The 17863-nt window shown below is 49.3% G+C and overlaps 2 protein-coding genes and 3 non-coding genes across 8 annotated transcripts; all 5 read right to left on the bottom strand.

Annotated features, from left to right (window-relative positions):
* Positions 1–1259: 1259 nt before the first annotated feature.
* Positions 1260–4416, bottom strand: rpl17 (ribosomal protein L17). Its single transcript, XM_035609121.1, has 7 exons — positions 4339–4416; positions 3847–3897; positions 3352–3392; positions 2396–2530; positions 2112–2210; positions 1517–1708; positions 1260–1338 (listed from the first exon to the last, which is right to left on the bottom strand). Exons 2-7 carry the CDS (start codon positions 3884–3886, stop codon positions 1291–1293), a joined length of 555 nt encoding a protein of 184 aa, XP_035465014.1. The 5' UTR covers positions 3887–3897; positions 4339–4416; the 3' UTR covers positions 1260–1290.
* On the bottom strand, positions 1412–1478 carry LOC118285608. The gene has a single exon (XR_004785175.1). It is a non-coding gene; the product is annotated as a small nucleolar RNA SNORD58 (small nucleolar RNA).
* On the bottom strand, positions 2286–2354 carry LOC118285609. The gene has a single exon (XR_004785176.1). It is a non-coding gene; the product is annotated as a small nucleolar RNA SNORD58 (small nucleolar RNA).
* On the bottom strand, positions 3655–3726 carry LOC118285610. Its single transcript, XR_004785177.1, has one exon. It is a non-coding gene; the product is annotated as a small nucleolar RNA SNORD58 (small nucleolar RNA).
* Positions 4417–4953: 537 nt separating the features above from the next.
* mfhas1 (multifunctional ROCO family signaling regulator 1) lies at positions 4954–17437 on the bottom strand. Of its 4 annotated transcripts, none has more exons than XM_035609116.2 (3): positions 13969–17437; positions 7608–7811; positions 4954–6120 (listed from the first exon to the last, which is right to left on the bottom strand). In XM_035609116.2, exons 1-2 carry the CDS (start codon positions 16931–16933, stop codon positions 7681–7683), a joined length of 3096 nt encoding a protein of 1031 aa, XP_035465009.1. In that variant the 5' UTR covers positions 16934–17437; the 3' UTR covers positions 4954–6120; positions 7608–7680. The 4 variants fall into 4 exon arrangements, with proteins under 4 accessions (XP_035465009.1, XP_035465007.1, XP_035465005.1 ...); XM_035609114.2 differs by having other exon boundaries at positions 4954–6176; positions 7623–7811; XM_035609112.2 differs by having other exon boundaries at positions 4954–6158; positions 7623–7811.
* Between the last annotated feature and the right edge of the window lie 426 nt (positions 17438–17863).

The following is a 17863-nucleotide window of genomic DNA, read 5'->3' as shown; positions in this document are numbered from 1 at the left end:
TAATTTTTCTTTACCAGTGATGGTAGATTGGGTTTTTTTTCAATGTAGATAACATTTTTGTTTGTAGATGACAGATTATTATTTTCATCTCTTTGAGTTTCGTCTCGTACCTGAGTGGTTTGTACTGAGGCTTCTGAGGGTCACTTCCGTCACCTGCCTGGGTCTTGTTCATCCTCTCTTCTCAGTTTCTGTGGATAAAAACTTGTGACCAATGAGAAAAGACCTACTGTACTTCCTGCTGAGTATCAGAATAAGATTCATGTGAAACTTCTTCACTTTGTTTTACATCAAAACTTTAATAATCATTTTAATCATCAGTGGAACAGTGAGCAACAGTGCCCCCTGTTGCCTCCGCTGCTCACTGACCCATGAGTGTTTCCTCAGCACCATGATAATGTTCAGATTCTCTAAGTGCTTAGGAAAGGAGCTTCAATGTTTCCTTTCCTATCTCCTTTAGCAGAGGACACACTGGAGTTCCCTATGTGAGAGGAAAGGAGAAACAGACCCACAATTCATTGCGGTAGCGATATTTAACATGACGCGACGTGAACAAACGTCAACGATTCAATCTAAAGAAGAAGAGTATGAATATGATCCAGATGTCAGTTGCTGTTACATATGAATCACAACACTGAAACATGCTGATGGAGTTGCTGAGGTTTTTGCAGTTCATCTTCAGAAATGTGTCATTTCACTTTGACATCGTCGTTTAGTGTCAGTGGAGTCAGATGAATCCACCTTTGACCTCATGACCTCTAACACGGAGGTAAAGGACCAGTAGAAAGGTCAATCTGACCTCACCTCTGGACCTGATGTCAGTTGTGGTCCTGTGAGCAACAGCACCACTGCTGCCTCAGTTACATGTTCACACACTGATCAGTTCAAACTTTTATCTGTTAATAAACAAACTCAAATTCATATTTTAGTTTTAAATGAATCAAACTAATGTTTAATATATATTTATTTAATATAATAACACATTTATTAATCTGGTCTCACTGAACTATCGGTGTTCAGGTCTTCAGTAAGGGGATCTTTTTATTTATTATTAATTTCTATATTTTTTTGACAATGAGTATATTTTAATTTTATTGTTAATTTTGTATTTATTTTTTAATGTGCTGTGTGAAGCATGCCACTGCTACACAAGAATGTCCCTGCTTAGGATGAATAAAGTATTTATTTATCTATCTATCTATCTATCTGTAACGATCAATAATGAATAATAATCATTCATAATCAATAACCAGAGGCAGAGATGTGAGTGACAACGTTTCTGTTTATTGGTGTTTACTCCCGGGCCATGAGCTTCTGCTTCTTCAGCTTCTTCTGTGAAACCTGTAGAGGCAAGATCACAGTTAGTCACCGTCAGTCAGAGGTCAGGGGTCACAGGTCAGGGGTCACAGGTCAGGCTGCTCAGACTAATAAGTTTGTTTTCATGGTGAATCCAAAGGTGTCCTAAGATGTCATCAGCGCAGCCTGACAACAGTCGTCCTGACGACAGATGTCTCGTTACCTTCTTCTTCTGAGCGACCTCCTCCTCGGGCTTGGGGACGATCTGCTCCTTCTCCGTCAGGATCATCTCAATGTGGCACGGCGAGCTCATGTACGGGTTGATGCGTCCGTGAGCGCGGTACGTACGCCTCCTCATCTTCGGAGCCTTGTTCACCTGAATGTGCTCGATGACCAGAGAGTCCACGTCCAGACCCTGAGGGGAGAGAGTGTTACACCTGTACCACATACACGGACGGACACAGTTTTCACGTCTTCATTTCTCACCTCGACTGTATTGTCACTACATGATCTACTACTCAAGCTTGAATTCTTCCTTCAGGACCAATCAGAAGAGATTTATTGATGACATCATTGTGTCAGTTATGAGTCAGTGATTCACGAGCTGCTCAGATATTCTCACGCGTTTTCATGACTTGTTCAAACGTGTTAAACTTCGTCACCGCAGATGTTTCACTGATTCACAATAATTACATTATTATGATCATCTAATGCGCCATGGAAACAAAAATACATTCAGGTTCCATTTCACTTCCTGATCGACGTGAACTTGAAGTTTCATTTGACTGACACACGCACGCACACACACGTGTACGCACCTTGAGTTCGGCGTTGCTCTCGGCGTTCTTCAGCATGTGCAGCAGGAACTCTGCGCTCTTCTTGGGCCAGCGACCCTGCGTCCAGCCGAACTGTTTGGCCTGAAACACGGAGAGAAGAGTCGGTGAGGAACCTCTGCTCGTGTTGTTCACCGTCAGTCATAGGTCAGAGGTCAGGCTGCTCAGATTAATAACAGTTTGTTTTCATCTTGAATCCAAAGGTGTCCTAAGATGTCATCACAGCAGCCCAAACGTCCCGACCGACCCTGAACGCAGCTGCAGCTCACCTGGGCGCAGCGTCCCACGCCGCCATTGTAACGCCTGAAGGGGACGCACTGGTGCTGCACGATCACGTCCCGCAGGTACTTGTTGGCCTTGCGGATGTGCATCCCTTTGATGGCCTGGGCCGTCTCACGGGTGTTCTGTCGGGGCACAGGGTCAGAGGTCAGAGAGCAACGCCACAAATACAAGGGCAGAAAATAAAGAGGATTCACTTTACAGGTAAAACATTAAACTAAAATAAACTCAAAACAGTTGTTAAACATTTGAATCCTCACATTCAGTGACACCACACGTGACATCATCATGGTCTCCACATGATCATGTGTTCGTTTAATATCCACAGATTAATATTGTCACATTTTATAGAGCAAGTGACTCCGCCCACTTATTTTACAGCTCCAATCCAGAAATGAGTTACTCATCCGTTCATTTTCTCCACTGACGTTTCATAAAATCCTCAAAGAGTTTTAATCCGGGAACAAGATGTTAAACTACGAGATGAATCTTAACCATCAAACATTTAATTTGGAACAAAAAAACGGCAAAGGTACAATAGAGCGGAGGAACGACTCGTCCCATAATGCTTTGCAAATGTATTTCCAACGACTTCAGACTGATAGTCTTGGTGGTTCCTCTAACTCGAGGAGGCGTTCGAGTGTCAACGTCCGACTCGTACGTCTGTAATGTCGAGTTCTGAGGTTTAATCCAACGCAGCGTCACGCACCAATCAGAGACTTCGATGCCGTTTGTCAACACTGAATGAAACACGTTTTCCTTCAAACAGGTTGATTTCTTACAGAACGGTCGTCTACGGGTTCATGTTCATCATGTCTCGACCTCGGATAGTTGCCACATTATGGATCAGAATCAAAATGCCAATGAGAATATGAAGACGTGATCTTCACTTGTAGAACAAGAAGAGACGATCTCTGATCTGAATAAACCTCAGTAGCAGATTTACCTTGAAGTGAACTCGCAGGTTGGAGCCCCGAGACTTGCATGCTGCAATATGAAAAACATAAATCATGTCACACTGAAGCATCAACAGACCGATCAACAGACAGACCGACACAGATCAACAGACCGACCGACACAGATCGACAGACAGATCAACAGACAGATCGACAGATCAACAGACAGATCAACAGACTGACAGATCAACAGACTGACCGACAGACAGATCAACAGACTGACAGATCAACAGACTGACCGACAGACAGATCAACAGACAGATCAACAGACTGACAGACAGACAGATCAACAGACAGCTCAGATCATTTATTCTGTTTTGTTTTCATGTTTAATCTAAAGGTGTCCTAAGAAGTCATCACAGCCGTCGTGCTAACCCTGCTACCCCCCCCCCACCCACCCACCCCCCCACACACACACACACACACACACACACACACACACACACACACACACACACACACACGCCCCCCCCGGAGACACTCACACTTCGTCGGGTTCTCGGGGTCGAGAGAGTAGCGGACCATCTTCAGAAACTCTGGAGAAAAACAGAAGAAAATGTTTGTTGTTTGAATCAGTTACAGCAGGAGTCCGACTGGCTAGCATGTTAGCTTTAGCATTAGCTCAACGCAACTCACAGCACCGACACGATTATCACCGACAAACAGCGAATAACACGTGAAACAACAGACATGGAACAACAGACACAACAGACGCTGCACGTGAATCAAGACTCGATCTAAACCGCAGCTTCGTGTCGGACACCCGGAGACAACATGGCGGACAGACACCGAACCGGCGTCTTCACCGACATTAAGAAAGAAAAACGGGTTTAACGGCTCCGGGACACGAACGAGTCGCTTCGCCGCGGACGGAACCAGAACACGAACAGAAACCAGAGACTAAACCCGTCGGATGGTGAAGAATCGGATGAGATTAACGCCAGATTGAGCTCGTGAGCCGAGGCGCGAGCTGCTACCTGTGAGGCCGCCGAGGGAAGAGGAAGAGCCGCGGTCCGCGCTGCTCTTCTTCTGCTGCGGCCCCGGAGCCTCCAGCGCCCCCCGGCGGTGAGGAGGAGCAGCGGCCCCGGAGCCTCCAGCGCCCCCCGGCGGTCAGGAAGAGCAGCGGCACGGAGGATACTCGTGTTCCTTTTTTTCTGCATTTATCAATTATCAATCACATGTTATGTGACTGTTAAACGTTCAGCGTATACATTTTATATATTTTAATAAGCGTCATTATATGTCTCATTCAGAAACATGCAGGTTTTTAATATTACGGTTTTACTTGTTTTGTTGTTTGTTAATCAATAAAAAAAACACATCTGGACCAGCTGCCAGGGAAACGAGTCGTCAGAGGAAACCTGTGATGGTTTTATTGATCATCATCATCATGTAGTTCTTTTATTAGTATTTCAATATATTAAAGTAGTGTTATTTCATTATTGTACTTATATTTATCTTTATTATTCTAACTTCCATCTTTTACCTTTTTTCAGAACTTTGATTTGTCGGAAAGGTGCAGTGTAAAGAATCTGATCGATTGGTTTGTAAATGACAGCACATTGTACAATAAAACACACGGTGCAAAAATATTAAAGCCAGTAGTCGGTTTATTGGTATTTGGTATATTTCATGTAGTGCTGCAGGTTACACACTGTAGAAAAGCCTGTGTGTGTGTCTGTGTGTGTGTGTGTGTGTGTGTGTGTGTGCACGTCACAGTGCTTCATGCACGACCTCACACTGTAAATAAAGTGGCGACAACTCATGTCCACATAGAAAAATAAAGATATTATTTACATCAGGCAGGAAACAGTGAGACAGAGACGACAGATCTGATCACTTATTGATTATGTACAGTGAAGTGACACTAAAATCAATATTTTATATCACTGAGCTCTGACGACTTCACATCGTCTTTACTGTACAAACACATCTGCAGGATCATTATTATTAATAATAATAATAATAATATGATAATGAACCCTCAGTAACTCGTTATATCTCATGAAGATGATTAAGGACAGTGAAAAGCTCCAACAAACATCTTCTGATTAAAAATCATTTCTCCTTCTGCAGCATCCAGACAATAATAAATAAATTAATGCTAATAATCGGCTTCAGATTCAATAATCTGTGAAACATATCAGAGATTAGAGAGTGAACAAGTTCAACCTGCGACACGGCGACGATTTCTCTGCAGGATTAAAATTCATAATTCATCTTTTCTAATAAATGTATAACTTTCCTCTCAGAATATTTTCTTCCTCCTCAAACTCATCAGCTGCGTCAGGACACAGAATCAACGTCGGCTGAGATGACCAATCAAACAGCAACGTTTATAATTATCGTATTAATTTGAGTGTTGACAACAATTTTATGAAACGTTACAGGACAGAAAACATCGTCCACGTCTTCATCTTGTTTGTGCATTACAGAAAAACACTGAATGTTCTGAAATCAAATATTATTCAAAGTGTCAAATGTGTCGGACCTACAGCTGCGCGACTGTCAGAGGGAAATAAAATGTCCTTTATTTATTGAACAGTCTTTTGTCATGTAGTTACAGCCTCTCACCAGTGGGAGGAGCCACAGCCTCCTTGAACCTCAGCAACACTAAAGACGCAGCAGCAGAACCAGAACCAGATCAGAGGAAGGTCCACAGGGGAAGTGCTGCAGGTTCACTTCCTGTCTTCTGTCTTCACGTCTTTGAGTCCTCTGTCGTCTCCTCGTGGTCGCCCGACATCAGACAGCGTCAGACTCTGTAGAACGTTTCAGTGTCAGAAACATGACGGACAACCTGCAACACACGACACGTCTGACATCATGTCATACAGTGACATCACGCACTGATGTGATACAGTGACATCAGGCACTGATGTGATACAGTGACATCACGCACTGATGTGATACAGTGACATCAGGCACTGAGGTGATACAGTGACATCACGCACTGAGGTGATACAGTGACATCACGCACTGAGGTGATACAGTGACATCACGCACTGATGTGATACAGTGACATCACGCACTGAGGTGATACAGTGACATGACGCACTGAGGTGATACAGTGACATCAGGCACTGAGGTGATACAGTGACATCACGCACTGAGGTGATACAGTGACATCACGCACTGAGGTGATACAGTGACATCATGCACTGATGTGATACAGTGACATCACGCACTGAGGTGATACAGTGACATCACGCACTGAGGTGATACAGTGACATCACGCACTGATGTGATACAGTGACATCATGCACTGATGTGATACAGTGACATCACGCACTGAGGTGATACAGTGACATCAGGCACTGAGGTGATACAGTGACACTGAGGTGATACAGTGACATCACGCACTGATGTGATACAGTGACATCAGGCACTGAGGTGATACAGTGACATCACGCACTGAGGTGATACAGTGACATTACGCACTGAGGTGATACAGTGACATTACGCACTGAGGTGATACAGTGACATTACGCACTGAGGTGATACAGTGACATCACGCACTGAGGTGATACAGTGACATCACGCACTGAGGTGATACAGTGACATTACGCACTGAGGTGATACAGTGACATCACGCACTGAGGTGATACAGTGACATCACGCACTGAGGTGATACAGTGACATCACGCACTGAGGTGATACAGTGACATTACGCACTGAGGTGATACAGTGACATCACGCACTGAGGTGATACAGTGACATCACGCACTGAGGTGATACAGTGACATTACGCACTGAGGTGATACAGTGACATTACGCACTGAGGTGATACAGTGACATTACGCACTGAGGTGATACAGTGACATCACGCACTGAGGTGATACAGTGACATCACGCACTGAGGTGATACAGTGACATTACGCACTGAGGTGATACAGTGACATCACGCACTGAGGTGATACAGTGACATCACGCACTGAGGTGATACAGTGACATCACGCACTGAGGTGATACAGTGACATCAGGCACTGAGGTGATACAGTGACACTACGCACTGAGGTGATACAGTGACACTACGCACTGAGGTGATACAGTGACACTACGCACTGAGGTGATACAGTGACATCACGCACTGAGGTGATACAGTGACACTGAGGTGATACAGTGACATCACGCACTGAGGTGATACAGTGACACTGAGGTGATACAGTGACATCACGCACTGAGGTGATACAGTGACATCATCATCATAGAAGAACTTTGTGTTTGAAAACTTGTAGGAAATACAGACAGGAAGTTCACGTACGTCCAGGTGAGGCAGTGATGCAGGGGCGTCTTCAGGTCACCGAGGTGGGGGGGGGGGGTCACTTGAGACAGGGGCTGACCACGGCGGGGGTCGGGGGGTAGACCAGAGCCACATGGACCCGCTCGGAGCCGTTCTCTGGACAGATGATCTCGGTCAGACCCTCGGGCCGCGGCTGAGTCAGCAGCTCACCTACAACAACAACAACAACCAATCAGCTGTCAGACACCAGGTCAATGAACAGGAAGTGACGTGTACGAGCAGCTCCTCCCCTCTCTGATCTCACGGCGACTCTTCGCGTGAGGAACTGCAGTTTTTCACCTGATGAAACAAGTGAATCCTCCACCAGAGGGCAGAGTGTGTGTGTGTGTGTGTGTGTGTGTGTGTGTGTGTGTGTGTGTGTGTGTGTGTGTGTGTGAGATCGGGTCTCTGATCTGATGATGTCCCACAATGAGGCATTAATATGTGAAAGTAGTCCAGACACACACACACACACACACACACACACACACACACACACACACACACACACACACACACACACACACACACACACACACACACACACACACACACACACACACAAGTGTGCCTCCTCAGAGTCTGAATCTTCATTGATGTAGATTATAATCCCAGATTAACAGACATCGAGTGTGATATTAATCTGTTGTTGTTCATTAGAAATGTGTTTATATTCTTGAATGTTTATAATAGATTAAAGAAACATGATGTCATTCAATGAGCTATCACAAATATGATAAAAACAGATTATTTATTGTTTCACTCTCGTTCAGCAGCAAATCAGAGTTTTCATGACGGATCAAACTGGAATCAGGTCAGAGCCTGACTCCTCCCCCTCCCCCCTCCCCTCACTGACCCACTAACCTGACATCAACAAACAGGAATGTGCACCCCCCCTCCCCCTCCCCCTCCTCAAACACCATTGTCAGGTAAACGGATCATTTACATTCCTTATCTGCACACACACACACACACACACACACACACACACACACACACACACACACACACACACACACACACACACACACACACACTGTTCTCCTGCAGCCTTAAAAGGAAACGTAGTTTCAGGAGCAGGAGAAGTTTTGCAGGTTGAACCAGGGGAACCAACAGGGCACACCAACATTTACAGTCAAGAAAAGTTCTGTCTGTGATTCCGCCTCTCAAAGGTTCCTGGAGGACGTGAGGGGGAACCACAGACGACATCACAGACTCCAGAACCTTTGGTTCTTTGGTTCCAGAGTCTGTGACGTTCTCTCCTGACACAGGACGTGAGAACCACACTTCACTTCCTTCACTGTGACGACAAAGTCACGTCTTCCTCCCATCACTGTTTAAATATTTACATCCTCGCCGTCGCCGTGACGACCTGCAGAGCGACGTGACAGAGTACAGACGACTGAGGAGGAGGACAAGGAGGAAGAGGAGGAGGACGAGAAGGACAAGGAGGAAGAGGAGGAGGAGAAGGACGAGGAGGAGGAAGAGGAGGAGGAAGAGGAGGAAGAGAAGGACGGGGAGGAAGGACGAGGAGGAAGAGGAGGAGGAGGAAGAGGAGGAAGAGAAGGACGAGGAGGAGGAGGAAGAGAAGGACGAGGAGGATGAGGAGGAAGAGAAGGACGAGGAGGATGAGGAGGAAGAGCAGGATGAGAAGGACGAGGAGGAGGAAGAGGAGGAGTAGAAGGACGAGGAGGATGAGGAGGAGGAGGGGGAGAAGGACGAGGAGGATGAGGAGGAAGAGAAGGACGAGGAGGAGGAAGAGAAGGATGAGGAGGAGGAAGAGGAGGAGGAAGAGGAGGAAGAGAAGGACGAGGAGGAGGAGGAAGAGAAGGACGAGGAGGATGAGGAGGAAGAGAAGGACGAGGAGGATGAGGAGGAAGAGCAGGATGAGAAGGACGAGGAGGAGGAAGAGGAGGAGTAGAAGGACGAGGAGGATGAGGAGGAGGAGGGAGAGAAGGATGAGGAGGATGAGGAGGAAGAGAAGGACGAGGAGGAGGAAGAGGAGGAGTAGAAGGACGAGGAGGATGAGGAGGAGGAGGGAGAGAAGGACGAGGAGGATGAGGAGGAAGAGGAGGAGGAGAAGGACGAGGAGGATGAGGAGGAGGAAGAGAAGAGGTTCCAGGGTAAAGAACACGGATGTGTGTTTCTCTGGGACGAGCCTAACACATCGACACATCGACAGTAGAACATTTACAGTAGAACCCGTTTGTCCTGTTGCTCTGTGATGTGTAGAACCCGACTGGAGACTCGACTGGATTAGAACTGAAAGCCGGATGTGAAACGGAGGCGAACTCAGACAATGTGATGATCTGTGATCAGCTGCTGCAGCTGAAGACAACTGGAGCGGAGAACTGAGCTCACTGAACCAGAACCTGAACAAAACCAGAACATGAAGCAGAACCTGAAAAGAATCAGAACCAGAACCTGAACATGAACATGAACCAGAACCTGAACTGAACCAGAACATGAAGCAGAACCTGAACCAGAACCTGAACAAAACCAGAGCCTGAACAGAACCAGAACCAGAACCAGAACATGAACCAGAACATGAAAAGAACCAGAACCAGAACCTGAACATGAACCAGAACCTGAACTGAACCAGAACATGAAGCAGAACCTGAACCAGAACCTGAACAAAACCAGAGCCTGAACAGAACCAGAACCAGAACCAGAACATGAACCAGAACATGAAAAGAACCAGAACCAGAACCTGAACATGAACCAGAACCTGAACTGAACCAGAACATGAAGCAGAACCTGAACCAGAACCTGAACAAAACCAGAACATCAACCAGAACCTGAACAGAATCAGAACCAGAACATGAAGCAGAACATGAAGCAGAACCTGAAAAGAATCAGAACCAGAACCTGAACATGAACAGAATCAGAACCAGAACCTGAACATGAACAAGAGCCTGAACAGAACCAGAACCAGAACATGAACCAGAACCTGAACAGAACCAGAACCTAAACCAGAACATGAACCAGAACCAGAACCAGAACCAGAACCTGAACCAGAACCAAAACCTGAACCAGAACCTAATTGAACATGAACCTGAACCAGAAACAGAACCAGAACCTAAACAGAACACGAACCAGAACCAGAACCAAAACCTGAACCTGAACCAGAACCAGAACCTAAACAGAATATGAACCTGAACCAGAAACAGAACCTGAACCAGAACCAGAACCAGAACCAGAACCTGAACCAGAACCAGAACCTAAACAGAATATGAACCTGAACCAGAAACAGAACCTGAACCAGAACCAGAACCAGAACCAGAACCTGTTCAACGTGACTGGTTCAAATGTTTTATTACCACAAGATGAACTTTTGTAAACAAGTTGAACAAGAGGATTTTTACAACTCATGAAGAAATAAAACATTAATTGAGATGTTGAATCGCAGGATCAGGTCTGAACCTGCTCGTGACCATGACACTGTCTCCTGAGTCAACATGCTACAGTCAGCTGACACACGCACGCACGCACGCACGCACGCACGCACGCACGCACGCACGCACGCACACACGCACACACGCACACACACACACACACACACACACACACACACACACACACACACACACACACACACACACACACACACACACACCCCTTGTCAGTCACATGTCTGAGATAATGCAGCAGGATTACAGCAGGGTGATGTAACTCGATGCTCATCCTCTCCACCAGATTACTCAGCAGCACGTTTACCTCTGACTGACAGCCCGCCCCCGCCCCCGCCCCCCCCCCCCCCAGGCGTGTCTCAACAGGCTCCGACCGGAGCTGTTCACTTCACCTGCTGCTTCCACAACTCGACATGGACGAGAACCTGGAGGAGCACGTTTCCATGACAACGGGACAAACTCCGGAGACCAGGATCATGTCATCCGACTGAAAGCTGGAGGAGACGGCGACACGTTCTCCTCACTCACTGAGAGCTTGACCTCTGACCCCTCTAGGCCCATACTCAGCCTTCCCCAAGTCGTCGTTCAGTTTATCCTATAATCCTCAGCGTCCCCCCCAGCTATGTTCTCAGAGCCTCTGAACATTTATATTCATGTAAAAACAAGAACAGAGATTCAAATTCAAATACCACACATTGACAGTCTGCAGGTGAGAGTCAAACCTCTGACAGTGGAACAGGAAGTGAAACACTGACAGTGACTGGCTCTGATCTATTGATCTGATCGATCACTGATCATCCGCCTCATCAACTTCTGACTGCAGGAAACAGGGAAAGCTTCATATAAAACCTTCATCAGGTGATGTGGAGCAGGACGAAGCCTCCTGGTCTCTGTGTGTTCGGCCGCAGACGGAGGTCGAGTCACTTCCAGAGTTTTACGGTCAGAGGACGTGATGCTGCTGTAATCTGTGTTTCACAGCAGGAAAACTCCGCTGGTATTTCCTCTGACTGCAGTTTCCTTCAGTACGACACGACGGAGCTCCGAAGAGAAACAGGACACGTTACTGAACGTCTCCTCAGACTGACTCGTGTCTCAGCTGTGGACTCGCAGCATGAAGTTGTTCGTCACTTTCGATCTGATACAAACTAATGTGTTAAACGACTTTGATCTAATAAAACCTCTGGATGTGATGGAGCTTTCATCAGATCATGAGATATTTGATCCGTGGCTGTCTGATCGAATCCTGCTCAAAGGTTCATGTGGTAACTGGAGAACAGACGAGGTTCATGACGAACAGGAAGTGGAGGGTCGGCCCACTCGTCTGTGTGACGTGTGAGGACGTCCTGGTCGCAGTCGAGAGGCCGACGACCTCTCGGCTGCGACCGACTGCTCAGCTGCTGAATGTGAGTCGCTTTAATCCGAATAATCCTCAAAGTGGATTAAGAGTCAGACTGAGCAGCAGATTCACAGCAAGAGTGAAAGTGTTGATACACAAGTTGCTCGACTACAGTGCACACACACATATACATATATACATATGATATATACAGTATATACACAGACATATTACTATATAATGTATGTATGTACACAGGACGTCCTGTGACACCGTGAACAACAACAGTGAGGACGATGTTCTGTATTTAGTCTGTTCGTCTCCGTGGAGCCTGAAAACTCTGCAGCCCAAAATATCACAACCATAAATGGTCGTAGGAGACACACAGCGCTCAACATGGGGGGGGGGGGGGGCCCTACGGAAACCTTGTTACGACTTTTACACACACATTCACACACACTGATGAACTTCTCCTCACTGCTGACGTGACATTAACTCTTATTAATCAGATTCAGCTTTCTAAGCTTCATAAAAGATTCAGGGAATGACGTCTACTGCCAGGAAGTGAGTGTGTGTGTGTGTGTGTGTGTGTGTGTGTGTGTGTGCGCGTGCGTGTGTGTGTTTGTGTGTGTGGTGAGGGGATCCATTAATATGAAAACACATGACCTCACTCTGCTCTGTTCATACACAACCTGCAGCTCAGTCATGTGACCACAGAGCAACAACACCAGTATCACAGACGATGTAGTGTTTGGAGGAGGAGGATGGAGGAGGAGGAGGAGGAGGATGAAGAAGGAGGAGGAGGAGGAGGATGGAGGAGGAGGATGAAGGAGGAGGAGGAGGAGGATGAAGGAGGAGGAGGAGCAGGATGAAGGAGGAGGAGGAGGAGGATGGAGGATGGAGGATGGAGGTTGAAGGATGAAGGATGAGGAGGAGGATGAAGGATGAAGGAGGAGGATGGAGGAGGAGGAGGATGAAGGAGGAGGATGAAGGATGGAGGATGGAGGTTGAAGGATGAAGGATGAGGAGGAGGATGAAGGATGAAGGAGGAGGATGGAGGAGGAGGATGAAGGAGGAGGATGAAGGATGAGGATGAAGGAGGAGGAGGAGGATGAAGGAGGAGGAGGAGGGAGGATGACGGAGGAGGAGGAAGATGAAGGACGAGGATGAAGGTGGAGGAGGAGGATGAAGGAGGAGGATGAAGGAGGAGGATGAAGGAGGAGGAGGATGAAGTAGGAGGATGAAGGAGGAGGAAGATGAAGGAGGAGGATGAAGGACGAGGATGGAGGAGGAGGAGGAGGATGAAGGACGAGGATGAAGGAGGAGGAGGATGAAGTAGGAGGATGAAGGAGGAGGAGGAGGAGGAGGAGGATGAAGGAGGAGGATGAAGGATGAGGATGAAGGATGAGGAGGAGGATGAAGGAGGAGGATGAAGGAGGAGGAGGAAGATGAAGGACGAGGATGAAGGAGGAGGAGGAGGATGAAGGAGGAGGATGAAGGAGGAGGATGAAGGAGGAGGAGGATGAAGTAGGAGGATGAAGGAGGAGGAAGATGAAGGAGGAGGATGAGGAGGAGGATTTACCTGGGAAGGTGTGCGGGCTGGAAGAGCCTCTCTTCAGGCACTTGGAACAGAGGATGTGAACAGAGTAGTCGAGGCCGGGCCACTCCTGCAGCAGTGCGTTCAGCTCCTCCACCAGCGGCGTGACGGCCTGCCAGGCGGTCCAGATGTTGGGCAACGAGGCGTGGCTGGCGATGGACAGAGTCTCCGCCTGCAGCGCCCCTCTGGACGGCCGGTGGCTGATCACCACGGGGACTTTCCCCCGATAGGCGGAGATCTGGTGCCGTCCGTCCGACCTCTGGACCACATGGCTGTTGATCTGCACGCTGAAGCGAGCGAACAGTCCAGGAGGAAACAGGAAGGGGAAGCTGTACTGGATGTGCAGCTGCTCCACGGAGAAGAACTGACACTGAGGCAGCGAGCTCCCGCTGGATGAGGCCTCCGCCCGGGGCTCCTCGCTGCTGACGTAGCTGGGGAACTTGTACCAGGCGGTGGCTCCGTTCAGTGGCTTGCTACGGGGTTTGTTGATGCAGTAGCAGACCCCCATCTTCTCCAGGAGCTCCATGATGAGGTGCAGGTCCTGCTGGGTCTGAATGAGCGGCCTGAGGAGCAGGCGGATGACGTTGGAGGGCAGGACGCCGTGCTGCAGGAAGCCCTCCACATGATGCTGCAGATGTGTCACCATGAGGTTCTCTCCCTTCTCGTCCTCTATGACCAGACTCACCCTCCCCTTGTCCCCCCTCTCCCCCTCCGACAGGAGCCGGTCCAACAGCGTGGACTGGTCCCTGTGGAAGAAGACGTTGAGAATTGCAATGAACCGTGGAAGATTGTGAAAAACATATTCCTTCAGCGTGAGGCTGTCCTCAAAGTACAGCAGCTTCCCGCTCTCGTGCAGGTAGGACAAGGCGCTCTGCAGCCGGTCTTCCGTGAGACCCGCCTGGAGGCCCAGACGGGCCGAGTCCCACCATGAGAGCCACAAGTCTTTGGGCTTAAAGTGCAACTCCTCCAGCATCTGCCAGGACTTTGGCAGCACACGGTGCAGGTTGGGGAAGATCTCCCTGTGGTCTGCGACAGACATGAGCTTCTCCCGCAGCCTCTGGATGTTCCTCCGTGTCTCCGTGCAGCTGACGCTCAGGACAGGAGACAGAACCTGCAGACGGTGGTTCAGCATGAACTGCAGCTGGGCTTTCCTCCGCCGCAGGTTCCTGTCCGAGACGCCGTAGAAGAGGACGTGGGGGCTGGAGATGCGGACGTTGTAGCCCTGGTCCAGAGCCTGGTCCACCTGCAGAGCCTGGCTCCTCAGGCTCTGGACGTCCCTCTTCTCCTGCAGGCCGATCTGTCGGTGAATGTCCAGGCTCTTCTCCTCCAGCTCCACCTCTCCACACAGGTCTGCGTGTGTGCCCACCAAGCACACCACGGCATGGGGAACTTTGGCACCGAGGAGGTGGAGGAAATACCCCACGTGGGCATAAAAGTTCTTGGGTGAATAGGTTTTGAGATTGACGACGAGCACGTAGAGAGCACCGGGGGAGAGGAAGAAGGGTTTGATGAGGTCATAGTTTTGCTTCCCTGACAAATCATACACGAGAAACGTGAGGCAGCGATCCTCGTCCGCCACCCAGTTCGTCACCTCGATCCCTTTGTTCCCCATGATTCCCGTCTTGTCCGGCGCTCTGCCCACCACGCTCTGCCTCAGCCTGGTTTTCCCGGCATCTTTCATTCCCATCAGGACCAGTTTCAGTCGCGGCTTCACGGCGAGCTGGGAATGTGCCAGCTCCTTCTGGTAGGCTGCGATGTAAGGGATGCCCTTCATACACACCTCGTATGGAGGCTGGATCAGAGGGTTGTCCTTCACCTTCCATATGTTCACTTTGGATAGCTTTCCAAAATGATCTGGGAGTATGGCTATTTGGTTACCCTGTAGAACGAGCTCCTCCAACTTCTCCAGCTCCACCACAGAATCAGGCAGGTACGTGATGCGGTTATTGTCCAGCCAGAGGTTCACCAGCTTCACCAGCTGACCGATCTCCTCCGGAACGTGAGTCAGTTTGTTCCTGCTCAGGTAAACTTCCTCTAATCCTGTGATGCTGAAGATCACCTGGGGGAAGATCTCAAACTGGTTAGAGGACAAGTTGATCATTTTGAGTCTCTGCAGGTTTCCAAAAGAAGGCGGCAGCAGTGTGAGGTCGTTCCCGTCCAGCATCACGCTCTCCAGGTTGTGCAGGTGGCAGAAGGTGCCAGGTAAGGTGGACATGTGGAGGCTGCTGAGCCACAGGATTTTACTGGAGCGCAGCTTCATGATGTCGGCTGGTAACAACTCGAACTTGTTCCCGGAGCAGTCCAGCTCCTCCAGCTCCCTGAGGGCCAGGATCTCCGAGGGGAACTGGTTCAGCTTGTTGTGATCTGCATCCAGAGTCCGCAGGCGGCCGAGGCCGGAGAAGGAGCTGGGCAGATCGTGCAGGTCGTTGAAGCTGATGTCGAGTTCCTCCAAGAACTGCAGCGCTCCGATGTGAGCAGGCAGACTCTGGATCTTGTTGTGGCTGATGCACAGCTTCCTGAGCCCCCTCAGCTGCCCCACGCCCTCCGACAGGCTCCGCAGGCAGTTGTGGCTCATGTCGAGCTCCACCAGCTGCCCCAGCTCAAACACCACCCAGGGCACGGAGGTGAACTTGTTCCTGCGGAGGACCAGGATGCGCAGGTTGTTCAGGGTGGACCCCAGCCCGGCGGGCAGCTCCTGCAGGGAGTTGTTGCCCAGGTTGAGCAGCTCCACCTCGTCGATGTCCTCCGGCAGTGTGATCTGGTTGTCCTTGCTGCAGAGGGTGAGCTGGCGCAGGTTGCTCCGCAGCTTCCTGGAGCGGAGGGCGGCATCTCTCCACAACCTGGCCGTTTTCAGATTGTTCTCCTTGTCCTCCATGGCGCCGCAGCCGGACCCCCCCTCCCCCCCCTCCTCCTCCTCCTCCTGCTCCTTGTTTTCATGGAGAGTCCTCATGGCTGCGGAGCGGGCAGCATGCTCCTCAACGAGAGGAGAGGGAGGTCGGGGAGTGATCGAGCTCTTCGGCGGAAGCAGGAGGAGCGAGTGGCCGCGGACACATCCTCTCCTCCACGATGAGAACGACCCGCCGCGGCTACAGCTCCGGGTGAGAGCCCCAACCACAGGTCCGCTGCCGCGGGCGCACGGTGCTCGTCTGCGGCGTCGTCATGGCCCCGACAGCCGGTCCTCCGGTCCCCTGGTCCCCTGGTCCTCCGGTCCCCTGGTCCTCCGGTCCCCCGGTCCCCTGGTCCTCCGGTCCCCCGGTCCCCTGGTCCTCCGGTCCCCTGGTCCCCTGGTCGTTTCTCTTTACTTTCACCGCCGCGGTGTCTCTTCCTGGAAGCGGGGAGTGGAAGTGAGGCGGCGGCTCGGACTGCGTCAGATCTCCTCCCCCCTCCCCCTGTGAGTGTGTGTGAGTGAGTGAGTGTGTGTGTGTGTGTGTGTGTGTGTGTGTGTGTGTGTGTGTGTGTGTGTGTTTGTGTGTGTGTGATACAGTATGTTACATTAACACAAACAGTAATAAATAAACTTAGTGAAATAAAAGGTGAAGAAACTCGTCATCCACGTCTTTTTACGTCACTGTGCGGGAACAAGAGGCGGGGCTCTGTCTCCCTCTAGTGGACACGATGTGTCAGTGAACGTGTTTTTTAATCTCCCACGTTTCTTTGTTCTGGTTTGATTTTCACTTCACTGTTATTATTTAAATATACACTATGACGTCACTCGTTTTATGAAAAGGATCAAATCTGTTTTATGGAGAAATGATCAGATTACATGGGACTGTAATGACGTTCATAACTTTGTCAGCTGAGTCAAAATCTGTAATATTCATATCTCACTCTTTTGGTGCTCTACTGTTTTTTTGTTTCCTCTTTTACATGTTTTATTGTA

The sequence above is a fragment of the Scophthalmus maximus genome, chromosome 20 (genome assembly GCF_022379125.1).
Source record: "Scophthalmus maximus strain ysfricsl-2021 chromosome 20, ASM2237912v1, whole genome shotgun sequence".
NCBI lineage: Eukaryota > Metazoa > Chordata > Actinopteri > Pleuronectiformes > Scophthalmidae > Scophthalmus > Scophthalmus maximus.
This window is presented reverse-complemented; position numbering and strand designations above follow the sequence as displayed.